The sequence below is a fragment of the Xyrauchen texanus genome, chromosome 23 (genome assembly GCF_025860055.1).
Source record: "Xyrauchen texanus isolate HMW12.3.18 chromosome 23, RBS_HiC_50CHRs, whole genome shotgun sequence".
NCBI lineage: Eukaryota > Metazoa > Chordata > Actinopteri > Cypriniformes > Catostomidae > Xyrauchen > Xyrauchen texanus.
In genome coordinates this window covers 38,307,200-38,332,978 of record NC_068298.1, presented here as the reverse complement: position 1 = coordinate 38,332,978, position 25,779 = coordinate 38,307,200, and the positions used below count along the sequence as shown (strand labels likewise).

The 25,779-nt window shown below is 36.7% G+C and overlaps 1 protein-coding gene across 1 annotated transcript in view; it reads right to left on the bottom strand.

The window, feature by feature from the left end:
- Window positions 1–9,812: 9,812 nt before the first annotated feature.
- LOC127663529 (fibroblast growth factor 18-like) overlaps window positions 9,813–25,779 on the bottom strand; it is a 32,824-nt gene continuing 16,857 nt past the window's right edge. Inside the window, exons 3-5 of the mRNA XM_052155148.1 lie at window positions 20,919–21,090; window positions 14,907–15,013; window positions 9,813–13,160 (exon numbers count right to left, since the gene is read on the bottom strand). Coding sequence (XP_052011108.1) covers window positions 12,882–13,160; window positions 14,907–15,013; window positions 20,919–21,090 — 558 coding nt within the window. The 3' untranslated portion in view covers window positions 9,813–12,881. The remainder of the gene's footprint in view (window positions 13,161–14,906; window positions 15,014–20,918; window positions 21,091–25,779) is intronic.

Here is a 25,779-nt window from a genome sequence, read left to right as displayed (position 1 = left end):
AATTTTGAAGAATTTCTGTGAGAAAAAAATGCCCCGCGCACAGCTCACTAATTACAGCCTTGCACAATGAACAACAAAGAACCATCTCATATCGCAAGACAATGAGGAGCCGAGAGGGAGGGCGAGTGAGATAGAGTGAGAGTGACAAAGAAAAAGAGAGGGAGGGAGAGAGAGAGAGAAACTAATGAGATTAATCACATGTCAGCAGAGATGATTTGGGCCCTTGGTGGCCCCCAGGAGCAAGGACATGCATGAGGGCCCAAAGTCACTCCCCACCAGATATTCTCCTTCCCCCTGTTGTAACAGACAGAAAAAGGGTCCAGACAATGCTCTAGCTCTGTCATGCACTAGTCCACGTAGCAATGCTGGCAACATCCACTCTAGGATGTTTCATGTGTTCACTGAGTGCACATTGTCATCAAGTGGAGTAACCTGGGTTGTATATACTATCTGTGTTAGGGCAGAGAAAGGTACAATATGAGAGATTATATGAGAGAAACAAACTGTACATTTTCTGCCTCAAACAAATGACATGATTAAAGTCAACATGAGAAATGGAAAACCCCACTATTGCAGCACAATTCCGCAGAAATGTTTAGTTTAGTGGAGAAGCTGTTGTTGCTGCTTACTGACAGAGTCGCACGAACACAAGGATAAAGAGAAAGCTGTGAACACAGTGCATGTAAACTGGAATGACACTTTCTAGCCTTAAGCAGCTTTCCAGCAATGAATGGCTTTCTGGTGTCCATGTAAATGAGCTAACTTTAAATTCGTCGACAGTAGGTGGAAAGTTCTTCATCGGAAATTGGTCTCAATTCAAACTACAGCCCCTACTGGCCGAAACTTGAAATGTTGTTGAACGAATGGGCACATGTGAGCTCCAGATTCTGGGTAAAATGTCCACAAAGACAGTGCCAAAAGCGGGTTGTTTTTAGTTGTAAATGATATAATCCAGTCAACAGCAATGCATATTTTATTAACCATATGTCCAAACCCAAACTCTAAACCTTACTATCGGTGCAGTAAAAATTTAATCTTGGAAGGAAAATGCAACCTATGAATCACCTTCTTAAATAATTATGTGAATGCAATTACTTCCTGTTTTCGAGATGATCAGAACCTGTGTCTTCGAGGCTGCTCAATCAACATGCTATAGATTGTGCCACGGGGAAAGATAAATACATTTGAATTGCTGCAAATATGTCTCATGGGAGATGGCACTTCTCAGTAGAATGGGGTTGATATCAGGGTGCCGAAAATCAAGTGTGATTTTGTTGTAACCTGTTCTGCCTCCGAAACAACTTTATTATTTTCACTGATGTCATCTAAGCTAATGATAACCAATAGCCAAACAGTTATTTAGGCTAGAGGCCTTAGAGGTTCGGAACTGTTTTTTCCATCCCGTACCCGCCCACTCTCGCAAGTTTCTATCCCGAATGCTCCCGCTGAATTTTACGTTCACCCACTCTCTACCTGCCGTGATTTTCTTACCGACTGCTCCCGTTCCCGCAACCCCTCATTTATTTTCCACATAGGGCAAAAGCCATGCAATTAGACAACAAGTGTACACAAAGAACTGTCCTATTATTGCTATTATCAGATGACATGTGACATGATGCACATCTGACTTGCCTGAGGCTGATTTCTTAACACTAAACTGACCATATTCTGACCGAGTTTCACATCCTTTGATGACACAGTGTGTCCACATTTGCTATTTTTCTATGTATGATAAAAAATGACTCAGAAATCAATCTGTATCTCACCCACTCCTATCATATCATGTCTGAATATATAGATTTAATCACTGGAGTCATATGGTCCATATGATTACTTTTATGCTGCCTTTGTGGATTTTGCATTGTGATGACCTTCAGAACTGAAATATTCTTCTAATAATATGAATTTCTGTTCTGCAGAAGAAAGAAATTAATTTGCATTACTTTATGGTGAACTATCCCTTTAATGTCACTGTAATATTGGTTACAACAATAACGGCAAATAATGATGATCTAAAAAGAAGCGTTTAAACTAGATACAGCAAGATGTTCTCGATGGTGATGGTTGAAACTCACTCTCCACATCCAGGTTAAAAACCTCCTCAAAAGTGGGTACTGGTGGTGTTTTAAGAGGGGAGTAGTCCTCCATAACCAACTGCAAACTCGCATTCAAATCTGGCTCAATTCTGGGATATAAACATCATGGATGCAAACTGGGTTGTGAATGCTGTTTCATGTTGACTGATACTCAACATAGAAATTATAGAAGATTGAATGCTAAAAAAACACATTTCTATGAATATAGATGTTCTATTTCCCCATATTAGTTCTTTTTGATCCGTTCTCCTCAGATCTTGAATACCTCACTTTCATAAGGCACATCTGAGCTGTGTTTCTTAGGATAGTTGCAAATAGGTACATATGTAATCCTATAAAAACATTTATCTGCTATTCCTATGTGAATGGTTATTAAGAAAGGCAGAGAATCAAAACACTCTCTGTATGTTTCATGGTTTGAGCAGGGAGGCCAATTGTGGTCAGACTCACTGAGAATGAAGACGAAAGCTTGCGGTGTCTCAGCGGTTTAAAAAAAATAAAAAATAACACACTAAGAGCTGTGACAGTTAGGATTATGTTAGCGGTCAACCTTTATTTTGGTTTCGAAAGTTTTTTCCCCCTGAGAACCCTGAGGCAAAGTTAAGTAATATTTAAGGAGACAAAGGTTGTTCTGTGTCGAGAATAGAGGGCCACCAAATTTCTGTCGACATGGCCCTTTATTAAGTGTGTGGTTGCTGAGCAGAGCAATCTGAGGAGCGTTTGGCCCTGTGTCTTTCTAGCAAATTTTAACCCAACCGTTGAGAAAAGTTCTGCGCAACAGTGACCGCCGTGCTGTGGCATACACCTTATTTTCTGCTTGTCACTCTTGAAAGAAAACAAGTGCTGACTGGCACCCACCAGGCGTGGAAAACATGATCCTTATTTATGGTTTTTACCGAAAGCTGACCCATGAGTGCAGTATTTTAAAAAGGCTAAATAATGGTCAGCTAAACGAAGGCGAAGCAGTGTCTGTAGACAGTCATGCACTGCTGATGTGTCCATGATGGAGTCAGCTTTTCTTTTGCCTATGAATAGCTATCGGTCCACTGTGGTGAGTTCACAGAGCTGGTCTTGAAAGGAGTGGTCATGGAGAGATTCTGTGTTTTATTTTACCATATTGGGTCAATTCCAGGGTCATCCTTCGCTGATCAAAGGTTACGCCAGAGGATGAAAGCAGAGGGGAGTCTTGAGTTAAACACATTTTGAATGTCAGTACTCAAAGTAAACTGTGCCATTTCCTTGTAGAATGTTTGGTTGACTGAAAGCTAGGGATAAAGAATGCAAAGCTAGAAAATGACACAGGAAAGTTTCATGGGCTGTGTTGGCATTATCAGGTTTATTTGCTCTTTTCCAAAACCATCTAACTGACACGTAAAGCGATCAATCACACTCTGTGTTTCATTAGGTGCCATTTAGGAGCAGGGTTATCTGAAATCTGTTACACAATAAAAAAGGCCGGCGTGGGAAAAAATAAAGGCCCAGCAGCAACAGCACTGAAAAGTACACAGAAACATTTTGGAAAATGTGTAGAAAGCAGTGGCGTTGCAAGGGAGGCCCTGATCTATTACGCCAAGCTCCTGATAGCCACCCACTGTGAACCCCATTAACCCTATAACCCCCTGTATTTTTATGTTTGTTGGAGTATTGTGTTTTTAGCTTAGCCACATGCGAATATCAAATGCTATTGATCAACTGCAAGCTAAGTCTCCCGTTTGGAACGTGTGGGGAATTTTGCAAGTGGAGTACCTGTTCCAAATCAGTCACTTAAGAGGTTCCATGATGACTAGGATGCAGTCTCGACCAGTCTTTCAAAAAGAGCTACAGTATTATTACAGGGCTATTTTGTTTGATTGTGTTTGTTGCATGAATGTATTTCAGTTTGTTGTTGTATAATTTATTATTACCATTGTTTTTAGTGGTCGACCGATATATCGCCGATATTCGGAAGTTTTTAATTATCGCATCGACCAATAAAATTTACAGTTAGGCCGATTTGTTTCTTGAGGGTGCTGAGAATTGCCTGCTTGCATATGAAGTGACTGAGACATGTAAACGACCAGTCATGGTTTGTTTTGTTGTTATGTGCCATCGCATTACTACAATAATAGACCATGTGCAACACAGTCTCATTTAAACATATCCACATATCAGAGCCCTGACAGACGCATTTGAGCTCATAATGTTAAATTACTCGCATGTTTCATTCTCCCTTTCTCTCCTCATCAGTTTCCTGTAAATTTTAACTTGTCTAATGATAAAAGGCAAATATCAATAAAACTTGTATTATATACCATCTGCAAATATGCAGATATCTCGTTTAAATAGATGTAATTCATGAACCTCATGAAAATCCAGCGTTTTTCCCCCATCGAGCGCTCATCTAATATCTTCCTCTGAAGCGCGTATTCGATCAGCCAGAATCAAAACATCAGGATCAAAAGTTTCTCTGATTCACAAATTATTATGGTCAGTCCATGACAATCCAAGCAGGCGATCCAGGCCGTTTAAACTGTCATGAGATTGATGCTCGCTCTGAAGTTGCACTCACGCGCTCAAGCAGGTCTAAAGTAAAAGCACTTTAAATAAATGTCTTACTATGTACTGTATGTACAATTGGTTTGATTCTGTATTTTTTAGTAAATGCGATTGTTAATGCACACATGCCATCCATGGTTGCTGGACTACTGAGTGTAGTGTTATTTCCTCCTTAATATATGAACAATTTTTCTTTCTTCGAAAAAAATGTGATGACTAAACAGAAATCAAAATAAACTGCTATCTACCATTTAAAATACAATATTATTTTATTTGATATTATTATAAGTTAAAGTTTAGTGTGAAATTGATTAAATATAGTTCTTAATAAGAGTTTATTAATTTTTAGCAATTTTATGTTTATGTTTTTTACTTTGTTAAATTGTGTGATATATCGGCTAACCTGCTCTCTCAATATCTGCATCGGCATTGGCCATTAAAAAACCCATATCAGTCAATCTTTTTTTTGGTATTTTAATTATTTAGATTTACTTCCTATTATGAGGTTGATGTAAGTAGAGAAGCAACAAAATACAAATTGAGAGATTTTGTTAAGGATAGTGGCAATAATGATGCAGCACATAGACATAAATTGAACAACCATGTTATTAATTAACTATATCGTTTGTTATTATTCATAATCTATTTAGTTTAGTAGTCATAGTTCACTGACTATTGATAATTCTGTGATGTTCTATTTATGCATGAATTATCTTTTTATAGGGATGTCCTGATACCATTTTTTGGAGAACATGTATGAGAAATTATACTTTCTTTTCTTTACTACTTTTTTCCCTGAATTCCATATTCACCAGTTTATTTCAATTTTATCATTAAAATGTATTTTTTACCATAATATTGTATTACTTTTATAAAAAAAAAAGTGCTTTTATACAGAACTGCACAGCACATTCCAAAATACAACTTTGGAGCTATTTTTGGTCAAATAAAGTAGTAGTATTAACATTACAGTGAATATTACATACTATAGAGATATATTTCTGTCATACTTATTTTAATTTTTTATAAAATTGAGCTTCTATTTTGGAGTGAGGCCTTCTCCGTTTCGGTGTATTTTTAATGGTAGCTTTTCACCTCCAGAAAAGCTTGCTGTCATCAGCAACAAACATAGTGCAATCCTCATTATGTGTTTCCATATACAGTAGATATTTAGGGTTTACCATGTATGGGCAGCCAGCTTCACACATTCACTTTGAAGTGTGCAGCACATGCAAACTATATGTTAATCTCTTTAAATCACAGATGTTGTGGTTTAGTAATCACATTAGGAAATAACGTGATTTTAAAGGTGCAAAAAGTATGATTTGGCTAAATAATTAGTTTTACACCTAAAGACATAAATAGCATTGTTTTGAAATGTTGAAAATGATGTACACTTCCATTAGATGAAGACTCCAGTCATATCAGAAGCCCAATAACAGCTGTTTAATTTTACATCGAGCGGGTCGCCCACTCATGGGTGCTGCCATATTGACAGCACATGACACTGTCATGCAATTGACTGAGTTACTACAACTAATACTGACAATAATAATAACTTGTTTACTTTATATAGCCCTATCAGCCAATGCTTAAATATAAAAGTACATGTAAACAAAACAAGCAAACCAAACAATAAAACATTAAACTCAACTACAAACAGCAACACAGCCTAGGTCAACGGTATAGTCCAGAGTGATGTATAACATTGATAAACAGGAGTGTGATCCATCAGACAGTCCGAACAGAATGAGTGCAAGTGAAAAGAAAAGATAAATAGATTAAAAAAAATAAAGAGGCCCCTGCTGAAGTCATGAAACTATCCACTATGACCTGTAGCTCTAACTGTGAGGATCATGGATAAGCGGTGTGATCAAATGGCAAGCGCGAGCGCAATGCAGTGTTCAGACGGCAGGGAGCTCATGAGCCGCGGCTGTGCGGTCACAATACAGCACTCAAAAATGTGTGAATATCAGTTTGGAGAGAATACAAGAATGCCCATTATAGGGATGTGTGCATTATGAGACGGATATAAACACAGACTAAATGTAGCAAAACAGAAGATAAACCATAAACCAAAATAAACCTAAGATAAACCTTATTCGGCATGAAGCATTAGTAAACAAACTTCTAGTATGCAGGACGTTGGGTGTCTGTATAGAGTCCAAAACCACAAGTACCACTGGGACAGATGGCAACAATTAGAGCCAGCTAAAATTTTACTTAGTTTCACCTTCTGAAGGTTTACGCAGTGACATTCATGTGTCAGATGGTATCAGAGCATGTTTACGCGTATAAATACGTGAGTGCTGTATAACCTTTATTCTACCTCTCAAATGAGTCTAGATCTTGAAGATACTTGACGTTCTGATGTGGATAACAACCGAGTCCGAACTTTACAGAAAGCACATCAAAGATCACAATATATCAATGATTTGAATCACATTCACTAAACAAAAAGAAGAATACTCTCCCGTGTTGTATAGAGTATAGACAGACTCTGCTAGCATGCAATCTCATCATTGAACATCACCAAATTGGTGAAAGAATTCATTAAATATGTAAATACTACACCCTAAAGGCTATATAGATTTCTAGTCATTTCAAAAATTATTTTTTAATGCAATAGGACTGTATAAAAAGATATGCACTTTCCCTTTTATATTTGAACCTAAAATATGGATGCTTTAAACAAAATCAGACTCTGATGGACTTCTGTGTCTACAGTACACTTGGTGATTTTCTCCGTCTGATCCATCTGCTCTGAGTAGTTCAAGCTTGGAGGGGACACCCATCTAAAGAAATATAGCACTCTATTATTCAGCCTAAAGGAAGCAATAATACGAATGGGAAAAGAACGAAAATCCGTCAGACATCTAAATTAGCTGATATCCCCTGGTCTCCCCGCGCTGTAGGTGGCTATGCTGCGGAGCCTCTGATAACATCAGTGAGAAGTTAAACAAAAGGCATTTTTTCCTCAAAACGGCCATCTTTCAGCTTGACTACTGCTGTAAACATCATTCCAGAACACAACATTATGAGACATCTTACCCTACATTCCTTATCCTCCTCTTTAAAGGGAGAAGTCTCAAAGTGCTTTGCCAAAAAGAAGACTCCTAACAGTTTCAAGACACACGGAGGGGGAGAGGTACAGAAAGAGTGTGTGTTTAAAAAATGTACCAGGGCTTTGACGGCGGGTTTGGAGTTTTGTTTCAGAGGTCTTGGTTTCACCTTTGAGTCTGTTATTGACACATTGAGAATTAGAATAAATTCTCTCTAGTGGCTAATGCAGACTGTCTAATGAGCGCGCTGTCATCCGCCAAAGTAATTTCTCCCAGAACAAGGTTTCATACCAGGAGTTTTGGAAATCCATTTGGAAAAGGAATAGTTCCATTGACCTTAATACCTTTTCGAACTTTCTCTTTGAGCATTCTTTCATAAAAGCGGTAATATGTAAAACCAAGGAGGGGCTCTGTTGATATAACCTTGAATCTAAATGATCCTTGAATCCCCCTGTTGTCTGAGAAACTCTTCACTGTCTTTAAATGCCTCATAACTTCCCCATGACACATTTTCTGGACTGTGTCTATAACTTCCACAGTGCAATTCACCTCTCCATCTTATGTCGACTTCCTGCAGCAAATGATCTACTGTTACTCCTGTCTCAAAAGTCAACTCCCTCAGGTCCAGTGTGCACTGCGTTTAGCACAGTCAGGAGACGTACTAGTTACAACCTTTAAAGAACATATTCATGCACTTTGTGTTGGACAAAGCATAGTATGTAATGCTGGCAATGTGGATGGCAGATAAAAGCACATGGACACCTGTTTAACTTCCTGTAGCTAAACGTATTTCAAGATTGGTAGACACACCTTCCAGAAGCACTTTCTTTGTGCAACAAGTGACAAGAGTCACTTGTTTTCGCAATACTGAGTCTCGGGTCTTCAGTTAAGTTAGACCACCAAATCTGCAAGGATTACAAATAAATTTTCATATTTTGTACATTCATTTTTGAGTTTTTTTTAACTATATTAATTAAAGTATATATATATATATATATATATATATATATATATATATATATATATATATATATATACAGGGTTGGGGAGTAACGGAATAAATGTATCGAGATTGTGTATTTAAAATACAAAATATAAGTAACTGTATTCCACTACAGTTACAATTTAAATCATTGGTAATTAGATTACTGGAGAGATTACTTTGCATTTTATTGTCATTTGTTTAATTTAATATTTGGTCCTTTCAGAAGGAAAACATTTCTACATATAAATGATGATCCAAAGTGTATTTGAACAGCGGTGAAATACTTTCTTATGATGTGGTACATTCATACGAGCAGACAGAGAAGTACGTCTGAAGTAAGTTTGGAGCAGAAGAAATAGAAATAATCCTTGTGTAAATTGTCAGCTTTACGCTAAGCCAAAATGCTATTTCTATCCATTTTTACCAGACACGGTCATATTTTCTTATCAAGAAAATGTACATTGGATCATAATTTCTTTTTTTCTAGTAAGACCTTTGATATTAGGGCAAAAACCATATTCTTGATAATAATTTTTGTATTGTTTTCCTGTAAAAAATATCTATTAATCTTGTTTTAGAATTAACACTGCATAAGATATTCAGGTTTTTCAGAGAATGTATTTTTAACATGTGTATTTTGTTTTACTGTACTGGTAGAGTTTTTATAGTCAAAACAAGTGAAAAAATCTACCGGTGCTGAAGAAGTAATCCAAAGTATTTAGAATACATTACTGACCTTGAGTAATCTAACAGAATACGTTACAAATGACATTTTACAGCATGTATTCTGTAATCAGTAGTGAAATATATTTCAAAAGTAACACTCCCAACCCTGTATGTATGTGTGTGTGTGTGTGTATATATATATATATATGTGTATATATATATATATATATATATATATATATTAGGGCTGTTGATTTAATGCGTTAATTCAGTGCGATTAATTCTATTAAAAATAACGTGTTATTGTAATAAGGAAGATTCATGAGAAATGCAAGCTTGTAGTACCACCTGTTTACTTCAGAGGGCAGTAATTGAAATTTCAGCTTTGTGACAACACGCAGTTTATACAGTGAAGAAAACATCCAGACAGCACAAAACAGACATTTGTTGCATTCTTGCGTTCAAAACACTTGATGGAGCACAAATTGGAACTAAGAGATCTCAAGATGTGTTCTAAATATTAAGCTATATTTAACTTGAAACAGTGAACTAAACATTTTATGTTTATGATTATGTTTACCCGAGACGCTACACAAGCATGTCTGATGCTTGTTGAAATTGACGGCTCTTAAACAAGCCCTCATAATAAATCTCCAACTGATTGACAAATTCACTTGTGTAATGGATTGCTGTGAACTGTGTGCCAATGATTGACTTATGATCAATAATATTGTAATAAACAATACATTGTATTCTAAAGCCACTTTTTGTACTGTCTTATCAATGATTAACTCTTCTGCCACAAGAATGTATTTTAATTATCTGAATATTTGTATATATATACATACATACATGTATATACTGTATATAGTACAAGTCCACATATATGAATGCCACAGAAAACCACATAAGACGACACATAAATTTATTAATTTTTCCATATATAGTCCTCTTTTTTTGTTATTAACAGAGGTAAAATAAATTCAAGTCATATTTACAGAGAAAGGCAATAAATATTTTATAATAGTAATAAAATTATTTTTGCATACAGATTTTGTAGGTGTGCTATGGTTATTAGTAAAGTCTGACATACAATGAGTATATAGATGTGTGTTTACTACAGCTATACCCATATGGAGAGTAGACCTCAACATTAGTGGCTGGAGTCCAACATCTGCAGAAGGGAATTCCACTCCAGTTAGTTTTCGAGAACATCTCGGACCCACAGACATTGTGCACCTGTGTCTGAACCATTAGAGAAAGTTCTAGAAACCAATTCTAGAACAGAGTAAGGCCATGTACACACTGCATACTTTTGGGAGTGAAAATCTGATTTAAAATACAGTTTTGTGTGTGTGTGCAACACAAGAGTTACGCTCAAAATTGCAATTCTTGATATATTGATAACCATAGCAACATTTCACTGATATTTTGAAATGTGAGTGGCAAAGATTTCACCTGAAAGAATATGCGGCATGCAACTGGAGTCTAGTTCTTTGGCCTTTTGACGTACAAGTTCAACTTTTAAAACCGTATCTGTTCTGCTCCATTCCTTTGCTGCCACTGTCTGGGAGAACCACGTCTCGGCCAGAGTAACCAGATGTGAGATGCACCTATGAAGACCAGCATCTCTGGCTTGGCCCCTGTTGAAGCATCCCAACATCAGGAAAAGTGTCTGAAGTTTAACAAAGTTCCTGTTCGCATCAGTGCAGTATAATGTGTGTGTGTGTGCATCATGTTTCACCTTGTATTGGATTATGTCTTCAGCGTGGATTGTAATTATGTGAGTTTAGAAAAATTCAGTGTGGATTGCATTGTGTGTGTTCGGCACATTTCAGTGTGTATTATGTGTTTTTTCAGCTCATTTCAGATTGGATTGCTTGTAAACCAGTCACAATATGGTTCAATCTTTGCAAAGGAACTTTTATTGAAAGATGCGGCAGTTAAAAACACTAGGGGACCTGACTGCAAAACAGTAAGTAGCCAACTCAATTCATAAATCTTTCACATGTTATGACTGCTTGACATTTATAGTCGATGGTGCTGCTGTGATTGATTGAATGGTTTGAAACGGATGCAATTGGGTGTATGTTATGTGTAAACCCTGAAATTTAGTTTTATATTGTTGTGGAGCCGGTTCATTCTTTTTTGACTGAGTTTCAAATACATTTAGTTATATTCAAAGGTACTGCATGAGTTTAGTCAATCATAACATTGGGCATTTACACTGAAGTTTAAAGGAGACGCTGAGGTCAAAATTAAGCATTTCAGACAGAGGGCCAGATACAGGGTGAAATACTATCATACAGTATATCACTAAATTATGACTGGAAAACATGGAAAGAGTTTGTCATCTCAAAAAAGGATTGCCTACCAGATTTAACTGCAGTGTGTACATGGTCAAAGTATGAAAGAAGACAACTGACAACTAGAACAACTGGTTTTGGTTCAGACAGTGTGAATTCATTGGCTGAATAACATGCAAGTATTCAGATTAATCTCAGTCAACTGTCATGGAAATTAAGAGTACTGCAATATACCTGGTTTTTGCATTTTGCAGGATTGTCTTTGCATGTTTTGGGAGCCAAGTTGTTTGTAGAAAGGACACAGGGTGACAATATCATCAGCACGTAATTATGGCATCATTGAAACGTAGGCTGCATTTGGCTAAAGTACACAATGGTGCGTTACATACTAGTGAAGTAGATGAGGGCATTCAGACCATTGGAATTCCCGAAACCTTTTTACAATACGCCATTTCAAATGCCTCTCTTATCTCTCCCATTCCCTTCATATCCAAGCTTCTCGTTTGTCTTTCAAAAGAACTAGTACCACAGCTGATCTGGCTGGTCAAAGCATATCGATCTAAACTGATTCACAGATTATACAAAATGTCACAGGAACCAAATAGTACTCGGAGCGTTCTGCACATTTCACCCATAAAGGGCCTGTTGTCTGCTCAGAAGAGCAGCGGCCCACAGGAAAACATCCGAAAGGACAGGAACAGCACGGTTCTTCAAAATATTGCACTCAAAGATTGACGTTTACCTATGGAGGCCTGTAAAGGTCACATGATTATGTTATCACTCTCTTGTTGCATCTCCATGACAACCCATTCCAGTGGAAAATATTGGATCCCTGTTTTCAGAAAATAAAAGGTATCCCAGGAGGTGCGGTTTACTCTTGTCGTTATTCCAGAGTTTTAACAGGATGCCTTCTGCTGTAAACGTGTCATAGCATGAGACACTAGTTCCATGTATGCCATCCTTAGTTAATCCAGTATAAATAAAATAACAGACACCAATTTTAGATTTAGAAAAACCCATAAACATTCAACAGGTGGGAGAAACTTGACACTTCTGAAATATAAAAATAAAACATCTTTGAACTTTTTTGTTTAGCTTCTTGTCTCGTTTCCGATAGCCATTTTTTTTTTTTTTTACTTGTGTCCTCTTCCATAAGACTGGTCTTTACGGTGTTGTACGGCAAGAAGCTTGTGGTATCCTTAGGGAACAGTGCATACTCATCCTCACTGATTCAGTTAGTTTTTGGGTTGGATTTTAAACGCCGTGCCCTTCGTGTCCGTTTCGTTACCGTTGTGAAACGGAACTCCTCCAGAGGGTCCACTTTACCCTTTGGATGGCGTTTCATGAAATGCACTTCCTGTTGTGTCTGCGTGGTCCTTGAGCCTTTCTTGGGTCGGCCCTTTCGATTGAAACCCAAATACCATCCTTTGTACTTGGCCGACATCAGTGCCGTGTAGTTGTTCTCCAAATATTCCTCCACGAAGACGCACTCCTGGTTATTCCCATTGGGCTGAGGATAGAGGATAAAACAAAATGTCAGACCATTGTTGGACGAGACCTTCAACTTATGTTTCGATTGGTCATAATATAGGAATGCCAGTGACTACAGTCATATGCTTAACTAAACCCAGAGAGTATCTATGTATGGTACATAAGGGCTTAATGTCCTGTAATGCCTATGGTTTACGTTCACCGTATATCTAAATCAGGGCCGGTACTCGGGTGGGCAACTGATTCTCTTTTTATTATTTCACCATTTGAACGGGGGGGTGGAGTTGGACAATGCCCCTCCTAGCCCCTTCCTTACATCAGGACATGGTGTGAACGCCTTTTGAAAGAACTGCTTTTGAGTTGCTCTGTATTCCACACATTGACTGATAACATTTTATGACAGGGCGCCTACTAAACTTACAAAGTGTAATGTTCTATAAAGAAAGGCCATCCACTCTACCAACATGACACAATAATTGTGTTCCTCTCTGGAATTTATGGTCAGTTGTATGCGTGCCAAGTGAACCATGGAATATACTACATAAGGCAAAATGTAGGGGGTGTTATCCTTTCCACTTCAGATTTGTTTGAGGTATGGCAGAATGTTTGGGGGAAAAAAGGACGATTTTACCTCAAAACAGCATACCTCAATATTTCATTTTTATTTTTGAATAGATGGTATTAAAATGAATGATGACTGGCTCCATTATGTATCCATCATGACTTGGTTACAGTAGCTGTAGCAGTGGTTTTCTAAATGTATTTCCAAAATTGGTCCCAGCTACAAACTCATACATCATAGAAAGTTGATGTTCGGTAAACGTTGCTACACCCTTGGAGCACAATTCACCAGTAATCATATGCATAACTGCAATAATACATTTCAACTCAATACAACTCATGCTTAAAGTCACAAGCATACACAAGGGAACCAAAAACACTAGCTTAGTTCATGCTGCGGATGAATGTGGGACTTCCATTGTCCAGTAAGTGGATCCCGCTTTTTTTTACCTTTTTGGTGACCTTTTAAAAAAGTTTCTGTTCTTTGTCTTTTGTCCATCAATGTATTTATTAATGTTCACCTTTGTCATGCATCACCTATTTTTCTAGCAACACTAGGGTTGGCAATTGTTCCATATTATTCTTGATGTCCCGAATTTTGGCTGGTATCTGGCCTATTTTCCGTTTTGAATGCATTGTGTCAAGTGCTGAAAAGATGGCAACCCTTCACAATGCAATTGTGAATCCAATTGTGGTCTGATTTAAGTGGACAAAGCCAAGCTACAATTACATTATATAGGTATAATAATGAGCTGAAAATCTATTGAGCACTTTAACTTGTGGTATGAACACAGCCTCTGAAACCCAATGTGGTCCACCAAGACACATGATAATGTTCTACAGTGAATTTAGCGACACTAGGTCGAAAGTTTTTCAGCTGAAATTGCTCTGTGCTTACTGAAACTGGGATCACTGCCCCCAGTGGCTGAAGCTGGAAGTGTTGTTGAATTTATGAACACATGTGAGCTCCAGTTTCTGGGAGAAATGTCCACAGAGTGCCGCACCAAAAGCGAATTGTATTTTTTTGTTAATGATTTAATACAGTTAACAGGAATTATATTTGATTAACCGTGAGCCCTAACCCAAACCCCAACCCTTTCCTTAAAAGCTTCAGTTGTCTGTACATTCCTGCTACAGGAAAATGTTACAATTGGACATGGCTAATCCTGGCCCCTTTTTTCTTAAATGTTCAAATCAAACTTACCTTTCCAATAATTTTGCCATTCTTGTTCATGCAGATGTAATATCCGCTCTCTTTCCCTTTTATTCGAATGCGACTCCCAAATGTTTCTGTCTCAACAACAAGTAGAGCTGCAAGAAGAAGAAAAAAACATTCTTTACTTAAAATGTTATACACATTTTTTTTTAATCAGAGGATGAAACTATGTAAATATCCAGCAATGAATACTATCTCACAAAACCTGTCAAGAACATGCCCCAGTCATATTTCACCCCAGAAACAAAAGAAAGATGACAAAATGACATATTATGTTATGCTTACAGACAAAGAAGCCTTAATTGGGTAGCATTAAGAAATTGCACGTTTGATTGATATTATTTTCATGACAAAAAGCCCCCCAAAAAAATCTTTTTACACACACATATATATTATTATTATTATTATTATTATTAAAATTTTAAAATACCTATACATTACTGTTGTATTTGTTCTACTGTATAAGTTATGTTGATTTTACTCATAAACAAATTTTATATTTTGAACGATAAAAGTACATTAAAAAGTAGATATAATTTGCCAACTATTAAAAATAAATAAATAAAAGCTCTGTGAAAAATTCAAGGATTCGTCATACACTACAGCAAGGTGCTCCCTCACAATCCTTCACACCCCAAGCATTCTCCCTCTGTAGCCACCTTTGTTAAGAATCCTTTCTCTGAAGGGGGGGTGAAGAAACCTGCCAATCTCCTTGGAGCAGTTCAGATCCCTGGGGATTGGGTTTCCACTTGCCTTTAGTTCATGCTCACTCAATCAAAAAGTTAGGATGAGCCATTTTTTAACACACTGGGCTATTCAAAGGTGCTCAAAGCAGAGAGGCTTAGAGAGCAACACCAAAACTGTCCCCTTCCAAAACAGCCTGGGGCAATATGAGAGCGGCCAGTCCAGGCATGGCACTTGAGATCAAATGAGGGTGGGAAAGTTCCCACTCCTGAGCGAAGGTCCCTTTACAAAAACATGCTGTTTTAAATGATATGCTTGAGAAATCTGAAGCTTTAGTATGAAACAAAGAGGATAGGATATGATTCTGATTGGGAAAAGAAAGTTTACAAGATTACATCTTCCTGTGTTTAAATGAACTTTACCTGTACTTAAAAATCACATCTGTGCATAACTTGTACCAGGCGATTTCAGAGAGTTCTTTGGTGTAGCTTATTAATATAAAAACAGATGGATTATAAGGATGCTATCCTTCCCCAAATAAATAAGTTAATAAATAATAAAAAACGAAATAAACTAAGGTGGTGGTTTTTTTCAGTGTTAAAATATGTTCTCCTATCCTAGTTTAATGTGCAGAATCAACTATAAGTAAGCCATTAATAGGTTGATTTCCCCAAAAAGTGTAAATACTGTCTGTGGCGCTATCAAAGTATTGTTGGTTTGAGCATCCCAACCAGCTAGGCACAGCAACACTGGGTCAACCAATAGCATGTGTTTGGTGCAGAACAATCTGTTTGTCGACCAATGGCAGAAATACAGTGGCTGAGGGGTGCGCAACACAACCAAATCTGCAAAGCAATTAAAAGCAGAAAATACAATGAAATCAAGCCACAACACCTTGAAATTAAGTTACAACATAAATTGAAGCCACAACATGATGAAATAAATAAGACTATATACTAATAGTTATAAAAATGCTCTACTTATTTGTCCTGAAAGGAATATTCCGGGTTCAATACCAGCTCAGCTCAATCAACAGCATGTGTTGCATAATGTTGATTACCACAAACATTATTGGGCCAATTTTTGAAGGGGTTCAATGCAGAAATGTGAAGCTTATAATTTTATAACAACAGCACTTACATTCATTCTTCTGTTAAAACTCTTAATGCATATAACTCAAATCAGTACCAACCATGATGCGAAAATGACGTCACAGCACCTGCAGCTATTCTTGCATACCAGCAGCTCCTAAAAAGTGTCCTGCACCCACAAAAATGGGCTATATGCAAGCTGCAGCCCCCGTTCGGACAGCAAAGTGCTTTGGTAGAAACGTTCAGCATCACAAGTGTGACCGGCAAACTCTTGTAGTGGGACGAGCAGCTCTCTGCATCTTCCGAGCAGCCTCATGATCTCTCATGCATTGAGTCATACTGCCAAATGACTTAAAATACAGTGCTTAAAAAAATATTTATTTTGTTCATTTCGTTGTGTTGTGGCTTTATTCCATGTTTTCTGCTTGTATTCACTCTGCTAATTTGGTTGAGTTGTGCAGTTTTCAGTCACCATACAGAAAGGGCGGATGTTCAGGAAAAGTGGCGTTCCATGTCAGGATGGAGCCAGATAATAGCATGAGATTGAGAAATCGTTAGATATTGAATGAGTTGGCTCACGTTTAACCCCCAACCCAAACCTAAACCTAATCATGATTTTAATCGGAAATAACTGCTGTGTACCATCGAAAAAACAAAAAACATTGGGTTTTGAACGAGACGAGGGAAGTTGAAGTAAATCAGTCATTTATGTTGCATAAATATACTGTATGTGGAATGAGTAGCCAAACTTATTCACAGATGTTTCCTTTCTTAAAATAAAGTATTGAATTGGAGGCTTGCTAAATTTGATGCCTGTATCGTTTTGAAATTGTTTGTTGATTGGTCTCTATGGGAATAAAAGTAACACCTTTTTGTACAAGCCAAGCCGTAAAATATCTTATGATTTCGCCATCTCGTTTAAAAGATTACATGTTCTCGTGAGACTTTGGGCATATTGGGCTAATATGAATACCAATAAGAATATCATACAGTCAGCTGTGTTTAACACATTTCATCATGGTTAAAATCCATTCTGCAAATATTTTCCTGGAATCAGTACAGAACATACAATAATCTCAGATATGCTAATAACATCCCTAAGAATATATATTCTCCTTTATAACGTCCAACCTGGACCATCATTAATCAAAATGTAACAAAGTATAAACAAAACAAAAACCACAAAACTGATATGCAGCTTACCCCAGCAGTGCTAGTGTGAGAAGGGGAGAGTGAAGATAAACACTTCACTTTGCAGACTGATACAAGCATGTTTATATTCCACTCTTGCACTCATTTGTGTCAGTCAGAGCAACTCAGCATAAAAATTCCATTACAGACGTAATTCCATAAACCTTCAGTCATGAATTTCTGTACCTGGGTAATCCTGTTACTCCTTTGGATTTGTAGTTCTTCTTGTATAGTGTTTTATTTAAATCTTTGTTAAAATAATGCTAGTGAGTGACAAAATGTCACTGGTCTGCTGTGTCAATCATCTGAAGTTTTTGTTGTGTTACATTAGGTAATGTAGCCCAAAAAATAAACAGGTTATGAATGTTTTCAATTTTAAGAATTTGGTTGGCTGCTGAGCTGTTTTTGTATGTAAGTTGTTCTGCTGAAGGGTTCATTTATCAAATTCTATCATCATTTACTCACCCACATGTTCCAAATCTGCATGATATTCAGACCAACTTTATATGAGGTGTCTTTAACTCCTATGAACATTAAGGGATAGTTCACCCAAAAATGAAAATTCTCACATTCACTCACATAGGTGTGGGTAAGAAACAGATCAAGAGTTAAGTCCAGTTTTTGCTAGTAAATCTTCTCCCTGTCCAGTAGGGGGCAATATGCATGAAGAACGTGAATAACCAAAAACACACAAGAAGAATATGAAAGTGAATGTGGAGATTGACTGAGCAGGGAGAAGAATACATAGTAAAAAAAGGATTTAAATATTGATTGTTTCTCCCCCGCACATCTCATATCACTTCTGAAGACATTGATTTAACAAAATGATGTGGATGCTTCAGCAACTGTTCATTATCACGTTTTTGCTTTTTATGACATTATCGGTTTGGTTTATTGGTTTTAGGTTTAGGGTAGGGATATAGGTTTTGTTGATTTAAAACTCGGTAGAGCATGAATTTTAGGAACCTCATCTTTTGGGAGAACATTTAACTTGCTTTTAGTGCCACCCAGTGGATATTTCACCTTGGATCTGCCACTATACGATACTGTATAATGTAATTTTGGAAAAAGGTTGCCAATAGCTTTTCTTTTATCGGGGTAAGGCCATAAAGGGTTGAAGCAAAAACTAATCAGCACACATTGATTTTTCCCCATTACCCTGATGTTGCATTGCACGTAAAGACCTTTAATGCCGTTCCTACCAGGACTTTATCAGCTTTGTTCAAATGATGTGCACATGGCTGTTTACGCTTTGATGTCAAAAGCAGAGAATAACCGGTGATTTTTGATAGTTTTCAGCATATTGCTGTGCATGTAAGCATGCTGAGTGTTAGTTTAGCCATGCAGCATTGACTGAACATAGCTGCGTTGTACTAGCACGTGAGGAGGCAGATCCAGGTAAATCCCCACACCTGGCACCTGTGAACTCCATGACACTCTCTCTCTCTAACACACACACACATTCTGTGCTCCCTTGTGTTACTTCTGTCCTGTCAAAGTTAATATGTTTAAACATTCAAAAACAAAGGGAGAGCTCAGCATGTTTAAGCAATGCTTCGTTTATGTGCTGCACTTCTAGAATCAGAGTTAAATTAGTAGATTTGTTGTTTGTCATTAATAAAATTCCCTGAAAAACACAAACAGGGTTGGCCTTGTTTTTCATTTTTCTTCATCTTTAAATACAACTTTGACCCTATTTAGTTTAATCACTTGCCCTGCCTCTCAGACAACTTTCCTTCTCATTGAACATTTATTCATAGTGACCAACCAATCAACAAACAAAAGTTTAAATCGATAAAATACAGCCATCAAATTTCAGCTAGCCTCCTATCCAACACTTCATTTTAAGATAAGAAACGTCTGTGAAGAAATTTGGTTACTCGTTGCATATTTCTTTATGCAATAATACGGATGAATGACAATAAACTCATGTTCCAAACACTGACGTGTCTCTTTCTTCCGTGGTATACAACAGTGATTGGTTCCTTTGTTTTTCTCTATAGAAGTAAAAGAGTGGAAGAGACAGGTGTTGTCCAGACAGCAAAGGGAAAACTGAGCCACAATTGGAAGACCCAGAGTGGATTGTACAATTGGCTCTTCTGACCAACATCACATGCCACTTTAACACACAATTCTTGGTGCTCCAAGGAAAAGAAAAGGTAAAATATAAAATTGACTACAAGCAATCCAGAACACAATAACAGCACTATATATACCTGGCAAAGAGCTTGTTCATTTCCCAAGACTGAGAGCTGTCACGACAAATGACCCTGAGGTATCGAGACACTTCAGCTACAGTGAATCTGTCAAAGTGCTGGAAGAGATGACGAAAATTTTATTCCAGGTTTAGTGATATCAAGAAGTACGCTGAGATTTCCAATTTCATTGACAACCCCTTCCTTCTGTCTTTGTCCTCTTTGACTCCTGCTATCGAACAGCTCTACCCTGCTATCATAGTGCACTTGAAAGTGAAATGGTTGAGTTGCAGGCAAAGGACATACAGCTCTCAAAGCTAAACCCAGAGAAGGTGTTGCCACTTCTAGAATTTAGATTCTGAGGCGGATTTTCCCACTTTGAAATAGTTTGAACAAAAAGGGGTAATTTTTTGTGAGCTCATATAATTGTGAATCAACATTCTCCACCATTAAAACACTATAAAACAGAGTAATAGACTGACCAATGCTCATCTTGAGTGCCTCACAAGGATAGCAACATCAAGCTACAAATATAGCTTCAAATGATTTGCTTCCACTCATTTTAGTATTAAGGTAAGCCTGTTTTGTTTTCATCTTGTACTTTCTGCGTTATTGGTTTCCATCTTGTATGCTGTGTAAGAAGAACAGAATGCCTTGGTAGGCCAATGTAATATGCTCTCGTATTGACTGTCTCTTGCCATGGTTGCTCGCTTGGAAAAAAATGATGAGGCTCATTGGTTCGTGGCACACAGAACTAATTCTGAGTCAGATGTTAAGGGCGTTTTGTTGGTTTAGTCTAGTTGGCTGAAGCATCTAAGAGCACTGGAACACTCCCATACCGTACTTGCCCCCATCGTCTCCATTGGCGTTGATCTTCTTGCCCAGGATCTGCACGTGTTTTCCTGTGGTTCTGCTGTAGAGCTGATATATCCGCACCTGTTTCCGGCTCACGTCATCTCGAGTGTGATTCTCGATGTAGAACCGGAAGTCAGCCGAACTCTGGTGCGATTCCTGGAACCAGCAAGAACAAATGGTTTGTTGATCAAGGGTGGAGAGATATAAGTAATAATGCTAGAACAACTACATTACATTAATGCATTTGTACGACACTTTACATTCCTTAAATTCATGCATTGCCTGGGAATCAAACCTATCACCTTGACATTGCTAGTGCCATGCTCTATCAGTTCAGCTACAGGAACAAAAGCATGTCTTTTTAAATGTTACGACATTAAAGTCACATGAAACGCTGTTCATTACCAGTGTTGGGTAGGTTACTCAAAAAGTAATCCAATACAAATTACTGATCACTTCTCTAAAAGATTACATTCCTAATTCACATACACATCAAACCCTACTCCTGTCATGGAAAAAGTAATCGCATTACTAAATAATTTACTTGTAAGTTACTTCCTAAACACTTTTGATAGAAAAGTTTGTTTTTCCGAATAATGAATAATGTCTATACTTCTATGCTTGTGTCTATTGTCTATACTTCTTTTTCATTGTTGTACTCAAGCCATACACTCAACACCACATTTTTACCATAAAATGATTTGTTATTGACACTTCAGCCATCACAGACATGCAAACAGAGGTACAAATAATGTTTTAAAGTTGCAGCATATAACTTTTTCTGTGTTAAAATACTTCTTTCTATTCCAGCTTACTAGTAAGTATTCAGAGGTTCATTTTCTCAACAACTGTAAATGCTTGTCTCTGTGGCACAATCAAATTTAGAGCAACCCACTTTGACCCGTCCCAACAACATTACTCAACCAATGGATTACTCACATGCATTTAAAATGTAATGCATTACAAAACACAACTTTTTTACTTAAACACTAAACATATTACAGTAATTAATCAAAGTTCTAGAGCTGGGTAAATCATATTTTCCCATAAATCGTGGACTTCATTTGAACAATCCCGTTATCGATTAAACCCCTAGATAAATGTTTTTCAATACCTTAAAGTTTACTTCAATTTAGGTTGTATTGATTATTTGAAATACCAAATTTGCAGCTCGATATTTTCACATGCAAATGAGCTTGTGATTCACTGCAAATGTTTGCCAGAAGTTTGCAGATCTTCACCGGAAGTGGTGAACTTCAGGCAAACCTTTTGCAACAATTGACAATTTGACACAAGTTTTACACAAAGCTCATTTACATGTGAAAATGATCTGTGGCAAATTTGCAGAAAGTTTGCAGCATATTTGCAGTGAACTCTCAAACAAAAATGTAAGGGAGGGTCCTCAACTTCCTTGGGGAACCTGCTTGCAGCGTCTGCCACCCTATTCTCCCCCGTCGAACACCGAGACAACAGGGAAAGCCGACAATCTAGTGCATGTTCATAGATTAACAGTCCGTTTCCAACAACCTCTCACCAAATCAACTGCATACTTTGGGCCCTGTTCATTTTTATTAATTAATATTTTTATGATATACCAAGTTACAGGGTCCCCTGTATGATTAAAAGCATTAGTAGAGAGAGAATTTCTTTAATCTGTAAATGCAATATTGACATTATAACCAGTGTTGGTTAAGTTACTGTTACTTTATCAGATTACACTATATATTACATCATGGTAAAAGTAATCACTACTAATTCCTTTAATTGCAACACCTCCCAAATATTTTTTTTCTCAAAATATTAAAAATAATATCTATATAAGTCTCACACTCCACATGCACACTTACAAAGCACCACAATGTTCGTCCTTACAAAGACTTGTTAGTGTCTTTTATATAGACATAATTCGTGTTTTGGATTCTAGACAAATAATATTATTTTGAAATATATTGTAATCCAAGTAATGTACCTAAAAGTACAATTGAAAAAAAAAAGTACAAACCTAAAATATATTGAAAATCAATAACTTATCAGATAACACTAATTAAAAATGTGATACATTGCACTACTTTTGGACTTATAAAAGTACTTAGATTACAGTAAATGATTATTTTGTAATCAGATTACACCCAACACTAATAATATAAATATACCCCACTGAATCAGAATCAAAGTACATTGTATTAAAGTCAAAATCAAATTGAGCTTGTGAATTCAAATAAATCCAGAAATCTCTATCAATGCAATGATTCCAGCAATGCAACGGTGCCCAACTCTCTCTCTCTCTTACTCTATCTATCTAAATAACACAGCTGAATACTATGAGCCTGGAGCTACATTGAAAGGTGAAGTTTTCAATTTCCACGAGCAAGTCTCCAGCAATTATCCACCTGAAAGATCCAACTCTGTCATCAAACAAATATCTGCCTAGGGTAAGAATCACACTCATAAATCAAACATACATACATACACACACACCTGGAGACACATGTGTACACAACTGGAGTCTTGCACATGTGCACACATACAAACAAAATAAAATACAATACAGGTTGCCACAGCATCTCCTGTCAATATGAAGCCATCACTCACATTCACACACTCAGCCTATCACCCGAGGCTTTGCTCAAAAACCAGCTATCCCACATCTCATCCAATATCCTTCCTCTATATGTGGGGAAACATATACTTCTAAAAACCTTGGAATCTCTATCCCAGCCAAGACTGCTCTCTCTGGCTGAAATGAGGGGTAATTACCCTGTAATGAGCTTTTATGTGGCTTTTCTCAGGTGGTTAATTACACACACATTACATGCTTCCATTGCCTGTTATTTTAACCATGGCTAATTAATTACATTTAGGGAACATAAAGGGAAACATGCTCACGTTATGAAAAAAAATGTCAACTGAAATAAACCACCTCCACATACAGTGGCCACTAAGTGGTATTTGAACACTAAAGTCACACTTAAGAAAATTACACATGCATTTGACATTATTATAAACAAATGTGAAGCAATTTGAGTAAATACAAGTTTGAGTAAATAACTATTTTAAAGTCTGTTGTAAGAGCCACACTTCCTGCTGTCATGTAAAATCCATGTGATTAGCCCCCCATAAAACACATCCAGCTCAATTTTGATCTAAATTACACAATGCACGCAGAGTATATGAGACACTTCCTGTTTCCCTATTTTTGCCATTCATTTAGTGCATCACCAAGACAACACTGTTCGATATTTAAAAATCTGTTTGCAATTTAGCACTTCAATATCTTAATGGCATAATGTTGTCTAAATGTGGTGACAGTCTCATGAATCACCTAGGAGTATGTAAAAGTTCAGAGAATCTATCTATCTATCTATCTATCTATCTATCTATCTATCTATCTATCTATCTATCTATCTATCTATCTATCTATCTATCTATCTATCTATCTTTCATTGTAATTTAAAACAATTTTGCTAACTGATTAATTTGACAATTTAATATAATTATTTATTGAAAAAACATATGCAGATCTAAAGATAATATTGTTCTGAAGTCATTTAACATTTTTATTTATCCTTAAAATGGCTTTAAATTAAATTAAAAAAAATGTTTTTCAAGGCATTAGGTGTTAAGATAGTCTAAGTAGATTTTAATATGAACACAGAAGTCATTTAGGCTTGTAATTTCGTTGCAATTCTATGGCAATAGGTTTAAATTTCTTTTATAGTTACATTTTTTCTCTGTTCACTGTCAAAATAAATACGCACATTACTTTTGAGTCTGCAATCAATATTCATAGGCACAACTGTTTAAATAGATTATTAAAATATTATTTTAAATGTTCTACTTTGAAAAAAGTAATTATTGATGATCAACTCAAGTTCTAAAATAAATATTTAACATTATAAATTTGATAACTTTATTTTATCTGAGTGGGTAAAAGGAGCCTAACTGGGTGGTCTAATGGTAATTTATTAGCCCATCGCATAAGAGGTTTGGGGTTCTATTCCGTCCATATGAAACTTCATATTTTAATAAAGAAATATTGCACCAAAGTAGATGTATATCTTGAGTGGGGACACATTTGTTTGCATTTATCTATGGGATTCGACTGTAAAAAAGTGCAAACTGCGGAACTTGCAGCAACAAGGAGTGTTCATTGCCCATTCTCGATTCCTATTTGTATGTATTACACATACTAAGACTATACATAACATATGAAAGAGGGATCCCTTCTAGACATGACCCGCAAAATCTTGGAGGGACTGAGATGTGGTATTTTGGGAATCATTCAACAATGGAGCTTTGTCCTCTATTGGACATTTATGGTACTGCGCCTGATTAAAGTTACTTGCCACTCAGAACTAAGACGTTTGGCTTTGGTTTTCTAGTATTTTTACATTTTTGTTGATATTTTTATTATATTTTATTTATATAAAAATAATAAAAAATCTGTGCAGTACGTTTTCATTACAATAAATGTAAAATTCTATAGCTTTTTTATTTCACTTTAAAAACCACTTTCACTTGCACAATAAACTGCCATGGCATATCCCTTTACAATTTTAAATCACCAGTGTCCTGACATTATTCTAAATAATTTTGAAGCAATTAACGTAAACATAAGAGGGTCATTTCAAAGTCAGATAAAATGTCCTTCCTTCCTGCTGCCAGTTGATGGCACTATGGCTGTGACCCATATTAACCATATAAATGTGATCACCATTACCAAACATACAGCTTAAAATTCATCAAAATCTTACAATGCACAGAACATATAAGGAATTTCCTGTATCACATTTTTGCCCTAAATTTATTGTCACCATGGCAACACCATTCGTTATATAAAAAATC